The 20,545-nt window shown below is 36.2% G+C and overlaps 1 protein-coding gene and 1 long non-coding RNA gene across 3 annotated transcripts in view; one reads left to right on the top strand and one right to left on the bottom strand.

Annotated features, from left to right (window-relative positions):
• LOC106871063 (protein FAM107B) overlaps positions 1-6,660 on the top strand; it is a 200,526-nt gene extending 193,866 nt beyond the window's left edge. For both annotated transcript variants that reach the window (XM_014917329.3, XM_014917331.3), the window contains exon 6: positions 4,465-6,660. In XM_014917329.3, the coding sequence (XP_014772815.1) occupies positions 4,465-4,584 (120 nt within the window). In that variant the 3' untranslated portion in view covers positions 4,585-6,660. The remainder of the gene's footprint in view (positions 1-4,464) is intronic.
• LOC128247827 (uncharacterized) lies at positions 17-7,087 on the bottom strand. Its single transcript, XR_008264148.2, has 2 exons — positions 6,835-7,087; positions 17-5,583 (listed from the first exon to the last, which is right to left on the bottom strand). It is a non-coding gene; the product is annotated as an uncharacterized LOC128247827 (long non-coding RNA).
• Between the last annotated feature and the right edge of the window lie 13,458 nt (positions 7,088-20,545).

A 20,545-nucleotide genomic window follows, 5' to 3' on the forward strand; every position in this document is an offset into this window, starting at 1 on the left:
GGGAAGAAGCATATTATTTCAATCTTCTTTATTCACCATATTTTGCTATGTTACACTTACTGTTGTTTAACTTTCATTAGAAACTTGGTCTGGCCTTTAAGTTTGGGTTCAGTGTAGTATAAAAAAATTATTCCTCGTCTGGAACTTGGTGTATTGTCACAAGTCAGTAGAGTAAAATTCTTTATCATTCAGGAGACTGGTCTGTATGAGATTTTTCACTGTTAGTCTCTTAAATCTTGGTGGTTGTTTCAAGAATTTATTCAATTCACCTTTACAAATTTTATGTCTTTGTTCTTTGATCTGGACATTCTCATCTATTCAGTAAGTTTTTCCAGCAAAAATGTTTGTCAAGTGCAATTGAAGTAGTAGAATTACATTGACTAAACATTATTTCACCAAATTCTATTAGCTACCAAACTTCCTTGCTAATCCTTTTTTCTTAATTCAGTTTCCTTAGCCCTTTAGCATCTAAAACTTACCATATCCAGCTCAAATATTCTACCTGTTTTATATTCAAACTAGCCGGATCCAGTTTCTCATAACTATATTTACAATATCATTCTAAAAGTAAACACCATTGAAGTCTCAAAGCTACAAGACTCTGTGATTACTTCAAAACAATGTGAATAAATAAGCATTTAAGAAGGGCATCCAATCTGTGAAAACTATGCCAAAACAGACCTCGCCAGTACTGGTGCCACATTAAAAGCACCCAGTCCACTTTGTAAAGTGGTTGGCATTAGGAAGGATATCCAGCCATAAAGACCATGCCAAAACAGACAGTGGGGCTTGGTGCAGTATTCTGGCTTGCCAGTTCCAGCAAAACTGTCCAATCCATGCCAGCCTGGAAAACAGAAACTAAATGATGATGATTTGACAGAGTAATTTGAATGTTAACGGCTTAAAAGAAAGTTACCCTTTGATACCATCCTATGTGAGGCAACCTCTAGCTGAATGGTACAAATGTCCTGCTTTAAAGTGATCTTAATAACAAATTTACTTCAATAAAATCTTCACTATTTTTCAAAATTAATTGAAATAAAGGCAGTGTACTTCAACAGAAATATGATAACAAAAGGGCTAACTCTCACTGTACTGATGAAATTTGTTTTGTGTTCTGACATGCAGATACTGAATTTTACAGACCAATAAAATGTGCATACTACAATGAAATGTGGAGAATTCCAGAAAGTACTCCATTATCAAAAACAGGTTAACTCAATTCTTGTGCACATGCCTGGAACTGCATATCCTCAGCTTCTGCACTATAAGAGCTAAATACCTGTAGAGTAACTTTTTGTATGCATTTTGTTATTGTGCAACACATACATTGGCAGTTGATTTGATCGTAATGTAAAATATTACTTTTCACTAGGGTCAACAGCATAGCAAAAACTTGTTTATCAGTCCCAGAATTAGTGATCCCCCTCACTAGATTTGAATTGAACTCAGAAAAGCAGACCTAGATATTGTAATAATTTAGTTAAGCTACTTATTCAGCACTCTTTTACGGAGTTGATCTCAGTACAGTCTTCATTTGAATTTTATAAGATCAATGTTAACTGACCCCTGCAAGATTTAAACTTAGAGCTAAAATACATCACGAAATTTTGTTCACATCATCTTCAGGATTCCACGTTGATATAAAATATCAGCTACAGCTAACTGTATTAATGCCACAGTAGTATTCAAGCTTCCTTAATTTGCACCATTTCTTTGTTGCTGTATTTGAAAATGTCAGGATTCATGAAAGTTTTATCTGTAGATGATTGATGTTTACTTCAGCTGGCAATTCTCCAACAGACTCTTGCTAACCCTGAATATTAATAATCAATATATCTGCTACAGTGAGTGGTGCTATTGGTATTATTTGGGAGCCTGACTTCAGCTTTCATATATTGTGGATGTGAGGGTAAGGTGTTCATATAATACTCCTCATTGAATGAATGGTCATAAGTTCCAACTACTGTTGTGTCTTGAGTGGATAAGACCATTTAGTTCTGGAAAATTTAGAAGAAAAGAAGCAGTATCAATCTTATGTTTTACCCTTGTTCAAAAATAGTCACCCCTCAGTTGAATATCTAGCCATATCATATAGCAAGAGAACAGGGTTTTGCCCTGAGGAAAAATTTTCTGTTATGCAGAGATCCAGTTTCACTGATGCTTACATGGAAAATGGATGTTGAATTCTACCAAGCCCTTATTTAATGTTTTCTTACTCCAAGGTTCACTGTTGTACTAAGAACAAATTTATCTATATTCTAGACTTGACAAACGCATATGCTATGCCTTGACTGCCAACTACTACATTATTTATGTTATATAATTATATAATCAGAAAAAAAGAAATGATTGAACTTCCATAGGTTAAAGTCGGTAGGTAAGTCATCAGGAAAGATTGTGTAGTGTAGAATTGGAGGGTATGATACAGTTATAGCCTAGGTTTGCTTAATCGGCGATCATATGATCAAAGACCCTCTAGCTGTGACTATTCTGTCTTTTGTCCAAAGCATATAAGGTTAATTTTAAAAGTATCTGATCTTTGGGCATAAAAAGACAGTTTTGTACATTTCGCATATTTTATTCTAGATGTTGTACTCAGCTTGTTAGTTCAGAATAGCAGAAGCTGTTATAGTGAAGGAAGAAGAGATGCAAGAAACAGCATATCTATAAGCTAGTGATTATTGTGCCTTGGTATCTTTGCCAATCTGTTTTGATGGTATAATTTGTATGTGATCTAAAAATGTGTGTATCATCATCATCGTTTAACGTCCGCTTTCCATGCTAGCATGGGTTGGACGATTTGACTGAGGACTGGTGAACCAGATGGCTATACCAGGCTCCAATCTGATTTGGCAGAGTTTCTACAGCTGGATGCCCTTCCTAATGCCAACCACTCCGAGAGTGTAGTGGGTGCTTTTACATGTCACCCGCACAAAGGCCAGTCAGGCGGTACTGGCAATGGCCACGCTCAAAATGGTGTATTTTATGTGCCACCTGCACAGGAGCTAGTCCAGTGGCACTGGCAATGATCTCGCTCGAATGACTTTTCATGTGCCAGGAAGGCGACGCTGGTAATGATCACGCTTGAACGGTGGTGCCTGATCCAAAGCACTTGTTCTGGATATGTGATCCCAGTAGAGTATACAACATTGTACAAGACCAAATTGGTTTTTCATTCTTCAAGACTCAGTCCACTTGGTCAACACTGAGTTTCATCTGCATCCTTCAGCTGTTAAAAACATTTGAAAAAAGATGCTTTCTGTTTTCATTTACGTCAGTTCAATCATAATGGGGAAACGGTTGCAACCTCTCACTAGCAACATTATCCTCAAACATAAACAAAACTCTTGTTCACCTATAGTTAAAGCAAGGCTTGGGGAAGACTAACAGATATTAAAATGTAACTTAGAACTGGTATCTGTTATTGATCAGGAAGTTAGGCTCTGACGTGCATCATAGTTCAAAAGTATTGGAAGTTTAAAGTATTTGGGGCAGCAGTTAGGCTTGTCAGTTACTCCGCTGCAGTGAAGTAAAATTGTATTCAGATTAAATTTCATTTTTGGTAACGTAATGATGTTTGGAAAAGCATGACTGTCAAAACACCTTCCCTGTTTTTCTCTTAAATAATATATCTCTGGCTTGGAATATTTAGTAATGTTGGCTAGATTGGTGTCTAAGGGAGACAACTGTGTCATACACCTCTTCCTCTGAAAGTGAAGTTGTTTACTCGTGTTTCCTTCATTCACAACAATAATAATGGGTTCTTATATAACGTAGGGTCACAAAAATTAGGAATGGGGTACTAGTAATTATTTTTTTTTTTAATGATTCAGTATTTGACAGATCATCATTATTGTTTTTACATGCACCTTTTCTATGCTAGTAGATGCTCTGCTTGTTGCCAACCCATAGCTGTTTTTCAAGTAAAGTATTGTTATTCCTCTGATCTACACACATGGCAAAACCATGAGCTAAACATTATCACCACCCCTGCTCAAATGGCTACAATTTGATGGCAAATAAACACAAACATGCATGCACACACACACACACACACGTGATGAGCTTTTGTCAGTTTCTATCACACGGCCCCAGAAGACACTTGCTGGCACCATGGGCTGGTGTCTTCTATTATAGGCTTTGACCAGCGAAAACTTTGTGAGTGGATTTGGGAAATGGAAACTGAAAGGAGCCTGTCATGTATGTGTGTGTATACTCGTCCTAGTTTTGACATTGCATTATAATTGTGAACAAGCAGTCATCATCATATAAGGGGCATTACTCATTTCCAGTTTTTCATGAAAACGTGTTTGACCAAGAGGAAGTTTTAACTTATTTGTTGGCAATATGAAAAGCATCAAGCTGTAAAAAAGATTTGCCTCAATACCATCTGGTCAATACAATAACTCTACCATCTCATCATTCTTAATAAATATTCTTCTTTTTTTTTTATCTTTTTAGGAAGAAGAAAAAGATGAAAAATTAAAACATGTCAACGAAAAACTGGAAAATCGTCCAGAATATTTGAAAGTTCATGCCAAAATTCACGCTAAAGTTGCTGCAAATACAAAACTGGAATGATCAATTGTTATTGATATTATTTTCATTACTGATATGATTATTATTATCATTATTAACATTATTATTGGATGACCATGAACACAAGCTTCTTTCTACTCCTAACTGCTGCCAATTTCTTTGGACAAGTTGAAGAGTTCTCAGTGCCAGTTGATCCCAAACAAGGAACCCTACCAGTCATGTTACCAGTTGGTCCTGAACTGGATTCTCTTCATACTCGGCAGTCTACATCACAGATACTGATGTTGGTGCTTTTGTTGTTCATTTTGTGCACCAGTTGCTTCAAATCTGCAAACAATCCAGGCCTGTATTTTGCAGCAACTTCCAAGCATCACTGCCATCATTTTCCCTGGACTAAACAAGGACCTTTATGGGATCAGCTGGTTACCTCAGTTGCACTCCCATCCCCCTTCCCACTGAAAAATCTGAAAATGTTCCAACAATTTCATGTGACTTAATTTTCTTGTAATTTTTCCCCCCTTTTTTTATGTTTTACTTTAAAATCCCATCCCACCTCATCTGTTGTTGATGTTATATCTCCGTTTTCTTCCTTTATTTAGTTTAGAATAGATAGTAGCAATATGACAGTATATCTATTATTAGACTACCTACTTGTTAGTGGACTAAATTACTAATAGTTACCTATGCCGCCACCCCAATATCCAGTTTGGGAATTTTTCAACAACATGCCAAACTGTCTATTTGTATTATTTATTTTGATTCTCTCCATATAATTTAGGGTTTCTGTGTCTGTCAATTCATTGACTATTTTTCTAGATTCATATCTGTTCTATTGAGATTCATTTCCTGTAAATTGTTAATCTGCATGATGTGTGTCTGGCTTCACTTATAGTACTTACAGATATCTGCCTGTAGTCAACTAACTGTTTCACTTCATTCACCATGTCACTGTCTCCATTCTTTCTCATGTCCCTGTGAAGCTTGCATGCCTTTGGTGCCTCAAAAGGAAAATTTGTACACGTATGAAAAATACATGATTAACTGAAAAAGAAAGAAAAATTTTTTTAAAGTTTGAGACAATGAATAAAACTTAAAAGCTATATATTTTTTTCTGCAAACTTAGTATGTAAATATACATATATATAGATATACTTTTAACCAGTGAAATTCTTTACCAGGCCAGTAATTTTTAACAAAATTTGTATGCATAAAAACTGGTAGCAAACACAAGAATATACATATCTATATATATATTAGATAAAACTAGAACTTGCCTTCTGCTCTATTCCATTATATGGAAATTGGTGTCTGCATCTAATTCACAACTATGTAGTCAGACTTCGTCAATCAATGCAGATAAACTAGAAGCTTCTCTTGTGTGTGTTATATCAACAATCTCCTATTGCCTTTTCCAGCTGCAGTGTGATGCAAACCAATGATTGGTCTGTTTGTTTAGTACAATCATTCCTGACACCTCACCCTGCTTTTATCATTCAACTACATATAATATATAATGTGTTGTCTGTATGATATATATAATATATATTATATATATATTCATATATATAAACAAACAAACACATCTTTCACCTTTTCTATATATTTTTCATACAATAGTAGAAAAAAAATCTCATGCTAAGTGAAGTGCGAGGCCCAGTTTTGATTTCCTTTTGGTGCCATGTTAACTCACTTTCTCCATTAATCCCCTGATGAGAGACACCACATCTCAACCCCACTTACCTCCTCTTTTAAAATGTGGCACTTTGTGCACCTCACAGTAAGAAGTCATATTTCATACTCTTACAAACTGGTAGTTGTTTTCTACTAGAATTTTTTTTAAGTGAAAACCAGAAGTTGTTAAATCATTATTTTTGGAATCTGAATATTTAGCAAGTTTCTCTTTATTACTAAATTACTTTGTCTCATTGCAAAGAGCAAAAGAGACAGTAGCTGGGAGATGCAAGATAGCAATTTGAGATGGAACAAAACATCTTTAGATGCCATGTAAATAACAAATGGTCAATAGCAAATGGTTACTTTTTCTCTCCCCTTTGTACATTCTCCCTGCATATATTTTATTATGAAAGCATTTAGAGAAATAAAATTTCAAAAGTGACATTATGGATTTAGCCGAGTATTACTTTTGTTCTTTGGTTCAGTTAGAGCATAATAGCAATATGATAGGGTCTTAATTATAACAATTTGTTATAAAACTCAACTGACTTTCACCAATAACATCTGAATGTCTTATACATGCAAAAAAAAAAAAAAAAGAAAGAAAAAAGACAATACCTTGCAGCTGTTTTTCTTCAAATTTTCATATTTTCCAACATTATGACAATCTCATATTAAAATAAAACAAATTCTCATCTTCCAAACATGTAGTGCTAAAACAGTCCAAAAGTTGTAACTGTCAATTGTTCTGTATCTGTTGACTGCAATGTTGATCAGTTATTATTGTTTGTTCACTGCAATATCAGTCTTTTCCCTGTCTTTTCATTGCAATATCAGTTTATTCTTGTCTGTTCACTGCAATATCAATCAGCTAGTTCTATATATATATATATTGAAAGCACATATATTTCAAACATTATTTAACTGAAAGTAACTGAACTACTCACAACTTAGAAGTGAAGCAGTCCTTTTGCCAGCTACCTACTGGAAATTACAATGATTTATACCCATGACAAAAATATAGCTTCTCTCTCTGTCTCTCTGATTCTGTGTCACCTCCTCACTATCATTCATGAAGCCAACTAAAGTTACATGCTACATATATCTCACTTCAACTGAAGCTAGCTTTTCCTCTGTATTCAGTTTACACTAACCCTTACTTTTCCCATTACCTCTCTGCTATCATTCTGCTAGGATCTCGCCACAAACTCATGACATAAAAGTCCCACCTCCACTAACTTGAGCCTCTTTATGTTGCTGGAAATAGCAGCTAAATCTCCCTCAAATCACACCCTACTGTCTTAAAAATGCAAATGACATGTTAGATAATGTGATACTAGATACCTCTTCAAAGATGGGATGATCACAGCTGGAGTTCCTTTGATCAAAGGTCTGCTTAACCAGAGTTGACTTTGGGTTAAACAACTACAAAATTTACACCCACCACTATAATTATAATTCATGGAACTCTTCCCTTTCTAATTTTCATGGCTCCCTAATATTTTTATCATTTGAAATGTCTCCCTTCATGACTACTGTATATTACCTTCCTACAACATGAACTTTTTCTGAATTAGACCACGATATAAGCCTGACCATATTTGGTCATTGCAAATTTGGCCGAGGAAGATAAATGCTTTCCTTAAATCTTCTCTCATTTTTCCAATAGTTTTCATGATGGAGAAGTCTTGGACTACTTCTACCCAACAATTCACATGGTGAAAATTCACACAGTCCATGTTGTTGATTCTACCTGCGTTGACTATCTCCTATTGTCAGCTTAATGATGTGGCAGGGATCTCAAAATAGAATAATTTACATCAGATCAGAACACATTCCAAGAATGGACACACACACACACCAACACATACACCAGTTTTGGCAGGAATTAATGCTGTTCTAGCCCCACCATAAGGAGAGGAAATATAACTAGGCTAATGCTTCATACTTCTTCTGTTGAATTCACTCATGCACGCTGCTCTCATATTCATTAACTTCACATTTGTGGCTTGCTTTTCTTTCTTCAGATTCACACTATCTCTAATCACGTGATCAACACTGACTCCAGATTATTATTATCCAAATACTTTTGTCTCCTGATATGTAACCTATTCTTAACTACTGGCAAATAACTATCTGCTTCATGTTTAAACTATTTTTTTTTTTGACAGTGTGTTTAACTGAGTTGCTTTTTGAGCAGCAGTGGTGTCTCTTATGTGCAGGACAGATTTCACTGTTGTTAAGTTACATTAAATGAATTTCCAATGAATACTTCTTTGAGGAACAGTTCTCTCACTGACTCCTTTCTATTCAATGATCCCTCCATTCCAGAGTTAGACCTAGAGCTAGACAATTCTATAAGCTTATAATAAGGGAGACTTCCAATATCAAAACTATGCAAGGTGTAGATGTGTGTGTATATAATATGAGTGGTACGAAGTCCAATAAGTAGTATAGTTAAGAGAGTAAAGATAATTATATATATTTGTTTGTTTAATTATATATAAAAACAATTTAACATTAAAGGATCACTCCATACTTTTTACTAAGTTTTACAAGGAAGAAGTTGACTGACTTTGAAATTTTGGTTTACAAACAGCCATCAAACTCTTTGACAACTGTCACAGTCAACCTTTTCCTTACAAAAATTGTGTGTGTGTGTGTGTGTATGTGTTGGCTTGAATTAAGGAATTAGCTTTAAAGATTCATAGACGCTGCTCACAATATAGTGTATGTCATTTTCATTCACTTTCTAGTGAGTCATGAACTTAAATTGATAAATGGAGATATGGTTATATCATTCAATAGTTTGTCTCAGATGTGGTTCTGTGTCATCTCTTTAATGTAGTACTTAATGCCTGCTACCACAACTGGGTAGGATAATATCCTTCAGTGAATTTATAATTCATACCCAATAAGTCAGTCAAAAGCAGTTTTCTGGTTTAATTGTGTGTATGTGTAAGTTGTGTGTGTGTGTGTAATTTTTCCTGTGATGCACCTGGACACATTATTAGTAATGTTTCTTGGGGGTCATTCGGTGTTTCAAGTTTATTTCAACATCAGGTGCCCTTCCCCAGGCAACCCAGCTGGGGTTAATCAAGCCCCAGCTTGTGTCCAGTTAGAGCTAATGCTACTAGTATTTTAAGTTTTATAAAACATACATGTATCAGAATATTGGCTGATATTATTATGCTAGGCAATTAACCAGATTCTGTAATACTATCAAAATCGCCTCCAGCATTCACTGCAGAAAAATTCATACATATATATTTGTGAGTGTGGATGTTATTTTATATAATTCTCCAGGCACAAATATTACCTTTCAGTGAGAGAGCTGATCTTCGTTGAATTTTGGAATTAGATTGAGGTATTTTTTTTTTTTCAACAATGACACATGCATCTAAATTAATTTAAAGTTATGGCTTCTATGACCTGTGCCTTGTGGAACTCGGTATTCACTTTTTTTCTTTAAGTAGCCAGTGCCAAGAGCCATATAGTAGGACACTGTACACCCCACCCACCCACCCCTGCTAAAACTGCTGTTTGACAGCACCTCTATTCTCAGTTAAACTATTGTTTGGAAGAAATCCATCCAAAAAGAGAGTAAAAAAGCATTTTTAGTATTCATATGTCGCATTTATATATTTTTGTCTTCAGATTTCTATATGCAGTAATGAATGTCCTCCTTTGTTTCTTGTCCTAACACTATATATGTCAACTAACTGCTATATAATATAAAAATAAAACTCTTAGTCATACTTTGGTCAATAGCAGTTCAGCAGTAATTTAACATCTTTTTTCTGTGTTCTTGTTCATCTTTCTGCTAGTCTCTCTGTATATATGTATGTGTGTGTATGCATGTGTTTATCTATTTTTCTATCTTTCTGTCTTTGTCTCTTTCTACAAGCATTTGTCCACCTGTCTCTGTGCATACCACTCAAGCTCTCTATGTGGGCATGTATATACACCTGTCTTTGTGTGTCTCTCTCTTTCTCTCCATATGTGTGTATGTGTGTGTGTTGTACAATAAAATAGACACCTACCTGGGGTAGTAGTTCTGTTAACTAAAAGGGTCACTGTATGCAGCATGCTTACTCTGGAAGTACTTGCTGCTGTTAACAGTGGCCACAACTGTCAGTATCATCATCAGTTTCCATAATTCTGACAACAATCACAGAAAAAAAAATAATAAAGTCATATTTCCAATATTAAACACTTTCTCTGTTTGTCATTTTTCTGTTATTTTCTTCTCTTTTACTTCCCCCTCCCTGTTATCTTCATAAAAATGTGAAGACACTGCCATATACCACCATAACACTAAATTCTGCTAACACTGCACCACCAACATTATACTACAAATATTACATGCATATAGCATACCAATATACTTATATAGTGTATATATATTTTATATGGTGTATCTAATGATATACACTATCACTATAACACACATATATATATTTAATTAGAGGTTAAATTAGGCTCATTAAGGGATGGTATCATCCAATGAATTACTGGTTTAATACCTAATATTTATTGTGAATAATAATATTCATAAAACAATAGGTTTATTTATAATCCATGGTTTATAATCATTCAAAAGAAAGTAAGAAAATGGAGACATAACATTTAATAAAAATTTATTATCTGCAAAAGTCAAACATAGTCCTTTACAGCTGTTTCAATTAAGCCTAAAAGATTAAATAGCAATTATTAAAATCATTGGATCTATTTTAAAACGGGGGCCACATTTTTCATTAATGTTTTACGTAGTGTTTTTGGTACGGAAAGACTTTCAAACTTCGTATACTTATCTATTTTGTGTTATAGAACAGAAAAATATTTTTGTATTCGAATTTATTTCATGTAAATAATTGTCTTATTTCGATAATTTCAACCAATCACTGACAAGTATTCAGTTGTTTATATTTACTCCTTTGGCTGATTAAGCGATGTAAAGCGTATTTAATCTCCATACCTTCGTTTTATTTGCTTTTTTCATTTTAAATTTGCTTTAACCCTAACCCTACGGTTAGGGTTAATTGTTTCAGAATCGTTTGTTTATGTAGTCGGCTGAATGGACGTCAGTGATTGGTTGAAATTACAGAAATACGACAACTTTCACATGGAATAACTTATGGATTTCTTTTTTTTTTAAGAAGACTAAGAGAAAAAAGATGTTTTATATGACACATTCTACCAGTGTTCCAAGTTTCAAAGTGTTTCGTTAATGAAAAATGTGGCCCCCATTTTAAAAAAGATCCAAATCATTATATTAGGCAAAATCTCATAAGAGGAGTACAAAGAATATATACCATTAGGTTTCTTATGTGTTCAGACTACTGTGATGATTCTAAAATACAACACATAAAAAACCCAACGGTGTATATTTTTTCTACTCCTCTGAGATTTTGCCTAATATAATGATTTTAATAATTGCTATTTAATCTTTTAGGTTTAAATGAAACAGCTGTAAGGGACTATGTTTGATTTTTACAGATAATAATTTTTTATTAAATGCCATATCTCCATTTTCTTTCATATATATATGCTCCGTTGGATGTGTAATGTCAATGTGAATACCCGTCAGAGTGTAAGTATCTTGAGAGAAAAGCTGAACATTAGAAGCATCAGTTGTGGCGTGCAAGAGAGACGATTGCGCTGGTATGGACATGTGGTGAGAATGGAGGAGGATAGCTGCGTGAAAAAGTGCCACACCCTAACAGTTGAGGGAACCCGTGGAAGAGGTAGGCCCAGGAAGACCTGGGCTGAGGTGGTGAGGCAAGACCTTCGTACATTGGGCCTCACCGAGGCGATGACTACGGACCGAGACCTTTGGAAATGGGCTGTGCGTGAGAAGACCCGGCAAGCCAAGTAAGATCGTTGCCAGTGCCCCTGGACTGGTTCTTGTGCGGGTGGCACATGAGATGCACCATTTTGAGCGTGGCCGTTGCCAGTACCGCCTGACTGGCTCCTGTAGGATTTTCGAGCGAGATCGTTGCCAGTGCCCCTGGACTGGCTTGTGCGGGTGGCACATAAAAGACACCATTTCGAGCGTGGCCGTTTTCGTGCGGGTGACACGTAAAAGCACCCACTACACTCTCTGAGTGGTTGGCGTTAGGAAGGGCATCCAGCTGTAGAAACTCTGCCAAATCAGACTGGAGCCTGGTGTTGCCATCCGGTTTCACCAGTCCTCAGTCAAATCGTCCAACCCATGCTAGCATGGAAAGCGGACGTTAAACGATGATGATGATGATGATGATATATGTATATATATATAGAGATAGATATGTAATTAAGGATAAAATCATTTTAATGATTTCATAAAGTAAGCAGATTACCCACTGCAATATGCTAGATATAGATGCCAAGTGGCTCTAAAAACCACCTTACTACTCCTTCAGCACAATAAAGATATATATTTTTGCTCCTGATCAAGTTGCATTTGCTGTGAGATTATTTTGATAAAAAATGCACGTGGTTAAGACAAGAAGGTAAATTCGATGTATAGATAGATAGAAACTTCCTCCCCTCCTTTGGTCATGAATAACCATGGTATTGCACCTAGAAAGTTCCCCTCTGAGGCACAAGTCCAGGCTAGGTTGTTTATGGAAGACCAGCAGTTGCCCATGCATACCAGCCTCCCCTCTCCATGCTACCGATGTTATCCAAACGAAAAGTATAGGCCAATACAGCTTGGCACCAGTGACATCACAAATCATTTCTACAGCTGAGTGAACTTGAGCAACTTGAAATAAAGTGTCTTGCTCAAGAACACAACCCTGTCCAGAAATCAAACTCACTTTTCAGAGTTATTTACTTTGAATTATTATCTCATATCTGATTAACCTGTTATTACGTAACATGCTTCACAATTTTAGTATACATACCTCATTAGTATTTCCTCCTATGTTCTATATACTCTGGGAACACATTAAAGCCCTTTTCGGGGCTACTTTATTTGAATTCTTGCTACCGGGTAACTAATTTCATGTAATCACATAACCGACTTCACAATTTGGGTATTCATAACTTATTGGGAATTCCTAAAAATAAGATCCTGTGTAAGAGAGTTCGGTATTCTCTTTAAGGGCACAAAAACCGTCTTAAGGGATACATACTTTGTATTGTTGTTATTGGATTAGCGAAACAATTGTGAGAACGGAACCAAGGGATAAGCCCTGCTTTACCGGGAATTACTGGGTACGTCAGCTAATATATATACTTAATTCATAGTATTTTCCCATTATGCAACAGTTTGCCTGAGTAACATTACAAGCAAGCAAGATTCAATCTGACTTCCAATGTATTATTATACTACATGTGACCTGTTGAGTCACTGGGAAACTCTGAATTTCCCAGCAACAGAATTTTGTTTCGTGGGTTGGAAAGATTCGGTTGCTGTTTCCTGCACGCCTTGGATCTATTTTAAAACGGGGGTGCCAGTATTTTCTTAACGAAACTTGGGACACTGGTAGAATGTGTCATATAAAACATCTTTTACTCTTAGTCTTCTTAACAAAAAAAAAGGAATTCGCAAGTTATTCCATGTTAAAGTTGTCGTATTTCTGTAATTTCAACCAATCACTGACGTCTATTCAGCTCAATAGAGTTACTGCTGGGCGGTCATAAAAATGTTATTCCCTGTGACATATTTCATCCGGTTTAATCGTAATTTATACTCATATATTGTTTATATAATAAATTACGCTGTGCGTATCTATGTGTGTAACAATTTTAGAGTTCGGATTCTCGAGTTAGGGTTAGGGTTAGTGGATTAATACGATATACAATTTTTTACATGAAATAAATTCGAATACAAAAATATTTTTCTGTTCTATAACACAAAATAGATAAGTATACGAAGTTTGAAAGTCTTTCCGTACCAAAAACACTACATAAAACATAAATGAAAACTGGCGCCCCCGTTTTGGGTTGGAAAGATTTGGTTGCTGTTTCCTGCACGCCTTGCCACTACATAACAGGTATTTTGGGTCCTTTATTGCAAATAGCTGTTACATGGTAGCAGGGCGTGCTAGAAATACCAGCCAAATCTTTGAAGAGGAGATGTGTCGAATGCACTCGATAAAAACTATTTCATAGAACGGGTCTACGAAATATCTACCATATATTTAAAGTCATTTTCACTTCAGAATATTTTTCAAATATGCCAAAAAAATGTTTGTAATGATATTCACTTGAAAATAACTTCGAAAAACATTAAAACATTGTTTAAAGAAAGCTAAAATATACATATTGTACAGACACCTTACATTTTTGAAATCATATACACTTAAAAATATTTGTAAAGGATTAAAATATTGTGTTTAGCAAAAGCGTAAATAGAATTTGTAACAAAAAAAAAGGGAAAAAAGCGTAAATAGAATTTGTAAAAAAAAAAGACTTTTTTTCGTTGTCAACTCACTAATAGAAAGATAAGAGTTTCTTCCCTTTCAGAATGAAGACTATTTTCGGAACATTTTCCCATTACTCACTGTTTTGGGTATTTATACCCTGAAAATCTCTAATATCTTGAAAACTACTTTACTGATTTACGCGAAACTTGTTTCATTCGATTCATCTTAACATTTGAGGGTAAACTTAATTCATCGCATCTTCCCATTATGTGCCAGTTTCGCTGATTAACATTACAAGCAAGCAAGATTGAAGCTGACTTTTAATGTATCACAAATAGATTATTGTGTCTGGAGACAGTTATTCTCTTTTAGTGCTTTGGTATTTAACACACTCACCGGTTCGATTTTCACTCATTCATTTATTTGTTTTTTTTCTAAAAATTTTCAATTGAAAAGGTTGTAAGACGCAACGAAAAGTTTAGAAAAATAAATAAGTAAATGAGTAGAAATCGAACCGGTGAGTGTGTTAAATAAATACTAAGGCACTAAAATAGAGTGACTGTCCTCAAACGCAATAAAATATGCTTCAACACATGAATTCACATAAAGAATCTTGCAAACCTAGATAGATAGATAGATAGATGGATGGATGGATATTAGGAGTAGTGATGTCAGTTTTGAGAATGTCCTCTATATTAACTGGAATCTGGTGATAAGCGCGAACCAGATCAATCTTGGAAAAGATAGTGGAATCATGTGTGCATAGGAGAAAGAGAGAGAAAAAAAATTTTCGTAAAACAAAAAAACAATGGTGTTTGTTTTTGTTTTTTTCTCCTGTTTGTGTGAGTGTGAGTTATTTGTACTGCTTGCAGGAAAAAAAAAAAAAAAATTACCGACCTTCTCGTATGTATTTTCTTTTTTTTTTTTTTTTTCAAGTGAGATATAATCAGGACAGGACAGAGAAATTAAATGCGTGTGTGATGGCAACACAAGTTACACTGTTGAGGTTATGGAGTCCAATTGAATTGACACCATGCGGCTTCGTAGCAAATGCTTGTTGTTTCATTCTTTCTTCGTCTCTTTACGCGAGTGACAGAAAATGGAGATTTTTTTCTTTGAAAGGCAGGCGTTGTCATCGTGACAATTTTTTTTTTTTTTTCGTCGTCTCTTCATTTTTGACGAGTTGTGCGATGATAATTCCGTATCACGTCGGGGTCACCAGTGTAAAAAGTTTGATAGTTGTCATCGAGACTTTAGTCTCTCTCTATCGCCTTTTACAGCATTTTGAATGAAGAGACATCAGAACAATTAACAACATAATAAAAAGGTTTATTTATGATGATACTTGGTTATACAATTCCTGTCATACAGCTTAGCAGCCGCTGATTGGGTTGTGGTTTGGTAATGGAAGGTTAAGGTCTTCCTTGATGCCTGCCAGAGAACAGTGTAAAAGTGCTTCGTGGAGGAGCGAGGTGTTGTCATGTAGAAGGTCTGAGCTCAACTCACCGAGAAATTGATACTAACTGCTTAAGTACGAGTTTTACTACGCATGTACAACTCGAGAGGATTCCGGTGGTGAAGTCCCCTGCGCATGCGCAGAATAGTACTTACTCAATGGCGGCTATAATTTCGCGCCACTACACGTTTAACTGGCTGGAAAATATATTTCTGCGCTTAATGCTTTAGAGTGGGCTTTTTCGGATGTGTGTGTGTGTTCGATCAAATCCCTGAAGGCGGTGCCCCGAGTCACCGGCTTGGGAGGCTTAGTCTTAGTCGAACAGATGGACCCCAGTACTTATTTTTTTTAAAGTCTGCTATATATTCTATTTGTCTATATTGCCAACCGCTATGTTACGGGGACATAAACAGTGATGGTTAAGCGACAAGAGCGAGCGAGAAACACACACACACACACACACACCTATACACGACCGGCTTCCGCACCGTTGTTACTCAACTAAATTCACTCACACGGCATTTCTAAGCCCGGATCTTGGTAGAAGACACTTACCCAGGGTGCCGCGCAATGGGACTGAACCCGTATATCTCTTGTTTTGTATAGTTAGGCAAAATATCACACACATATGTGCACCTAAAGCATTACGCCTATTAGTTAGGACTCAAGACTTCTTTCGGTTAAATTATGCGTGATATTTCACAATCATGAACAAACTGCGGCCCACGGGACTTTCTGAATGTCATGCTTAACATAACATTACATTTTTTCGCTGTGCAACCCGCTTAACTATGAGGCGTGTCCTGTTCTGGAAAAAGATTGTGCATACATGGTAGACGATCTAAGGGAGATAACTCTACAATATATTTTCCATGAAAATGCACTTAAATATGACAATCAATCCTATTTTGTCGTCTCTAGCGGATTGATGCGCGACATTTTTTAAATATGATGTTGAATGGAAGAGGAACAAAACTCTGGCCTGTAAGAGATACTAGATTTTTATGTCACGTTTCTAACGGACGATTAAATATAGCTTCACCTCCTTCGATATCGCTTTTGTTCATTTTTCTGTCACGGCTTACTCAGATGGTTATTTCCAAATTAACATGAAAAAAAAAAAAGCATTCACATCGTATACAGGGTCATAGATTACCATATAGCTACACACAAATATATAATGCATAGGGTTTGGTGATGCAAAAAAATAGAACTCAAAAGATGAGTATACTCTTTACTCTTTTACTTGTTTCAGTCATTTGACTGTGGCCATGCTGGAGCACCGCCTTTAGTCGAGCAAATCGACCCCAGGACTTATTCTATGTAAGCCTAGTACTTATTCTATCGGTCTCTTTTGCCGAACCGCTAAGTGACGGCGACGTAAACACACCACCATCGGTTGTCAAACGATGTTGGGGAGACAAATACAGAACACAAACACACACACACACACACACACACACACATATATATATATATATATATATATATATATATACATATATACGACGAGCTTCTTTCAGTTTCCGTCTACCAAATCCACTCACAAGGCTTTGGTCGGCCCGAGGCTATAATAGAAGACACTTGCCCAAGGTGCCACGCAGTGGGACTGAACCCGGAACCATGTGGTTGGTAAGCAAGCTACTTACCACACAGCCACTCCTACGTCTATGCATATTTTTTTATAAATAATCAGCAGAGCACGTCAAAGGCGGAGTTTCGTACATTAGCACTTATCAAAGCATGTATATGTATATAGAATACATACATATAAATATATATATGTACAAGGCTGGCAAGTCGATTACATTGAACCCAATAGGTCTTCTTCTACTGCGTTTCTTGTGAATCAGTTCCCACAATAGTGTCCTGTGTATAACTTCCTGCTTACTTCTCCAGCAATGTCCTGCAAATCATAATTACCTTTAAACAATTATAGTTGTTATCTTGAGCAAGTTTCCATATAAAATTTCGTTTGTAATACATTGACACCAGTTTATGTTTTCTACAACCCTAAGCATTTTAGTGTATGCAACATCTAGTTTCTTCTCGTGTGTTTGTGTCAGGGGCCATGTACCTGATCCATACAACAACACTGACTCAATGGATGGATGTGCTGAAGAATATTTTGATTTTTCTGCATAAATCTGACTTCCATATCTTTTCTGTTTTGTTCATTGCAGCCCAGGCTTCAGTAATTCTAATGTCAATGTCTTTTTTTGATGAACTTATGTCGCCTACCTTACCAACGTCGCCTAACTGGCACTTGTGCCAGTGGCACGTGTAAAGACATTCGAGCGAGATCATTGCCAGTGCCGTCCCTTGACTGGCTCCTGTGCAGGTGGCACGTAAACTACACCATTTCGAGCATGGCCGTTGCCAGTACCCACCTGACTGGCCCTCGTGCCTGTGGCACGTAAAAGCACCCACTACACTCTCGGAGTGGTTGGCATTAGGAAGGGCATCCAGCTGTAGAAACTCTGCCAAATCAGATTGGAGCCTGGTGTCACCTCCTGGTCCACCATTCCTCAGTCAAATCATCCAACCCATGCTAGCATGGAAAGCGGATGTTAAACGACAATGATGATGATCATCATCATCATCCAGTTGCCCAAATATAGAAAAGTCATCAACTCAGTTTAGTATTCCACCATCCAGTGTGATAAGATTTCCATCTTCTTGGTTGAGTGACAAGTACTCTGTCTTGGCAACACTTATGTGTAGAACAATTTTCTTGGCAGAGAAAAAGTTCTTGAATTTCATCAATAGTATTTGATAAAGAAGCTATGCCATCAGCAAAATCTGTATCACATATAATAGATGGTGGGTTTCGCTTTACTTCCCCTTTTAGTCAATGTAAGGCCGTGATCTTGCTGGTGCAACATAGGATTTTGTGAGACTTTCCTATTTAAATGGACACAGAAATGTAAGACGTTGTGCAACTTTGCTATTCAAACAGACAAGCAATTAGAAAATACTAGACTAGACATAATGATTATAGATAAGGAAAAACAAATTTGCTTACTTATTGACCCCATCATGCCTGTTTGATTCCAGAATCATAATGAAAGAGAAAGTAAAACAAAAAAAAAATACAATCCCTTAAAATTTGAAATAGGAAGAACATGGAGCATGTGAACAGTAAAGGGCATGCCTATAATAATTGGTGCATTGAGAACAGTCAGCAAAGATGTAGACAAATGGTTGAAGGAAATTGGAATAGAATACCTGGTGGAGCTCCTGTAGAAAGTTTGTCTCTTAGGGACAGCAAGGATTATTGGGAGGGTTCTAAGCACTTGAAAGACTGCTGAAAACTTGCGGATACCTAAGGTTACAGGTAACCTGCTACCCACATAATTCCTAGCAGGAATAAGACCGAACTTGAGTGGAACCAAAATAATAATTAATAAATATAATAATAACAGGAATAATGATAATAATATCAATAATATTAGGTTGTTTCACATGAAATGTTTCTGTCAGGTCACTGCCTTAAAATAATAATAATGATAATTATTTCAAGTTTTTTGCCACAAGGGCAGCTTGGCAGAGGTGAGGATGAGTCAGTTATATCAACCCCAGTGTTCAACTGGTACTTATTTTAACGACCCAAAAGAATGAAAGGCAAAGTCAACTTCAGCGGAATTTGAACTCAGAACGTGACAACGGGCAAAATAGCACTAAGCATTTTATCCAGTGTGCTAATATTTCTTATTTCTATATGGCCCACAAGGGGCCAAACATAGAGGGGACAAACAAGGACAGACAAAAGGATTAAGTCGATTATATCAACCCCAGTGCATAATTGGTAGTTATTTAATCGACCCCAAAAGGATGAAAGGCAAAGTCGACCTCAGCGGAATTTGAACTCAGAATGTAATGGCAGACGAAATACCGCTAAGCATTTCGCCTGGCATGCTAACGTTTCTGCCAGCTTGCTGTCTTAGAACAATAATAATAATAATCTTTTCTACTCTAGGCACAAGGCCCGAAATTTTGGGGGAGGGGAGGCAGTCGATTAGATCAACTCCAGTACACAACTGGTACTTAATTTATTGACCCTGAAAGGAAGAAAGGCAAAGTCAACTTTGGTGGAATTTGAACTCAGAACGTAAAGACAGACAAAATACTGCTAAGCATTTCACCCGGCATGCTAACGTTTCAGCCAGCTTGCCACTTTACAACAACAACAACAACAACAACAACAATAATAATAATAATAATAATAATAATAATAATAATAATAATAATAATAATAGCGATAATTCTTTCTACCATCGACAAGAAGCCTGAAATTTGGAAGTGGGCACTAGCTGATGACATTGCACCCAGTATCTGACTGGTATTCTTTTTATTTGACCCAGAGAGGTTGAGAAGCAAAGTCAACTCAGTGAAATTTGAATCCTAAATGATAATGAAATAGAAGATGATGAAGAAGAAGAGTAGCACAAGGAGAGGGGCAAGTCAATTACATTGACTGTTGCTACTGCTAGAGATAATGATGGTGGCGGTGGTG

The sequence above is a fragment of the Octopus bimaculoides genome, chromosome 5 (assembly GCF_046866305.1).
Source record: "Octopus bimaculoides isolate indiv1 chromosome 5, ASM4686630v1, whole genome shotgun sequence".
NCBI lineage: Eukaryota > Metazoa > Mollusca > Cephalopoda > Octopoda > Octopodidae > Octopus > Octopus bimaculoides.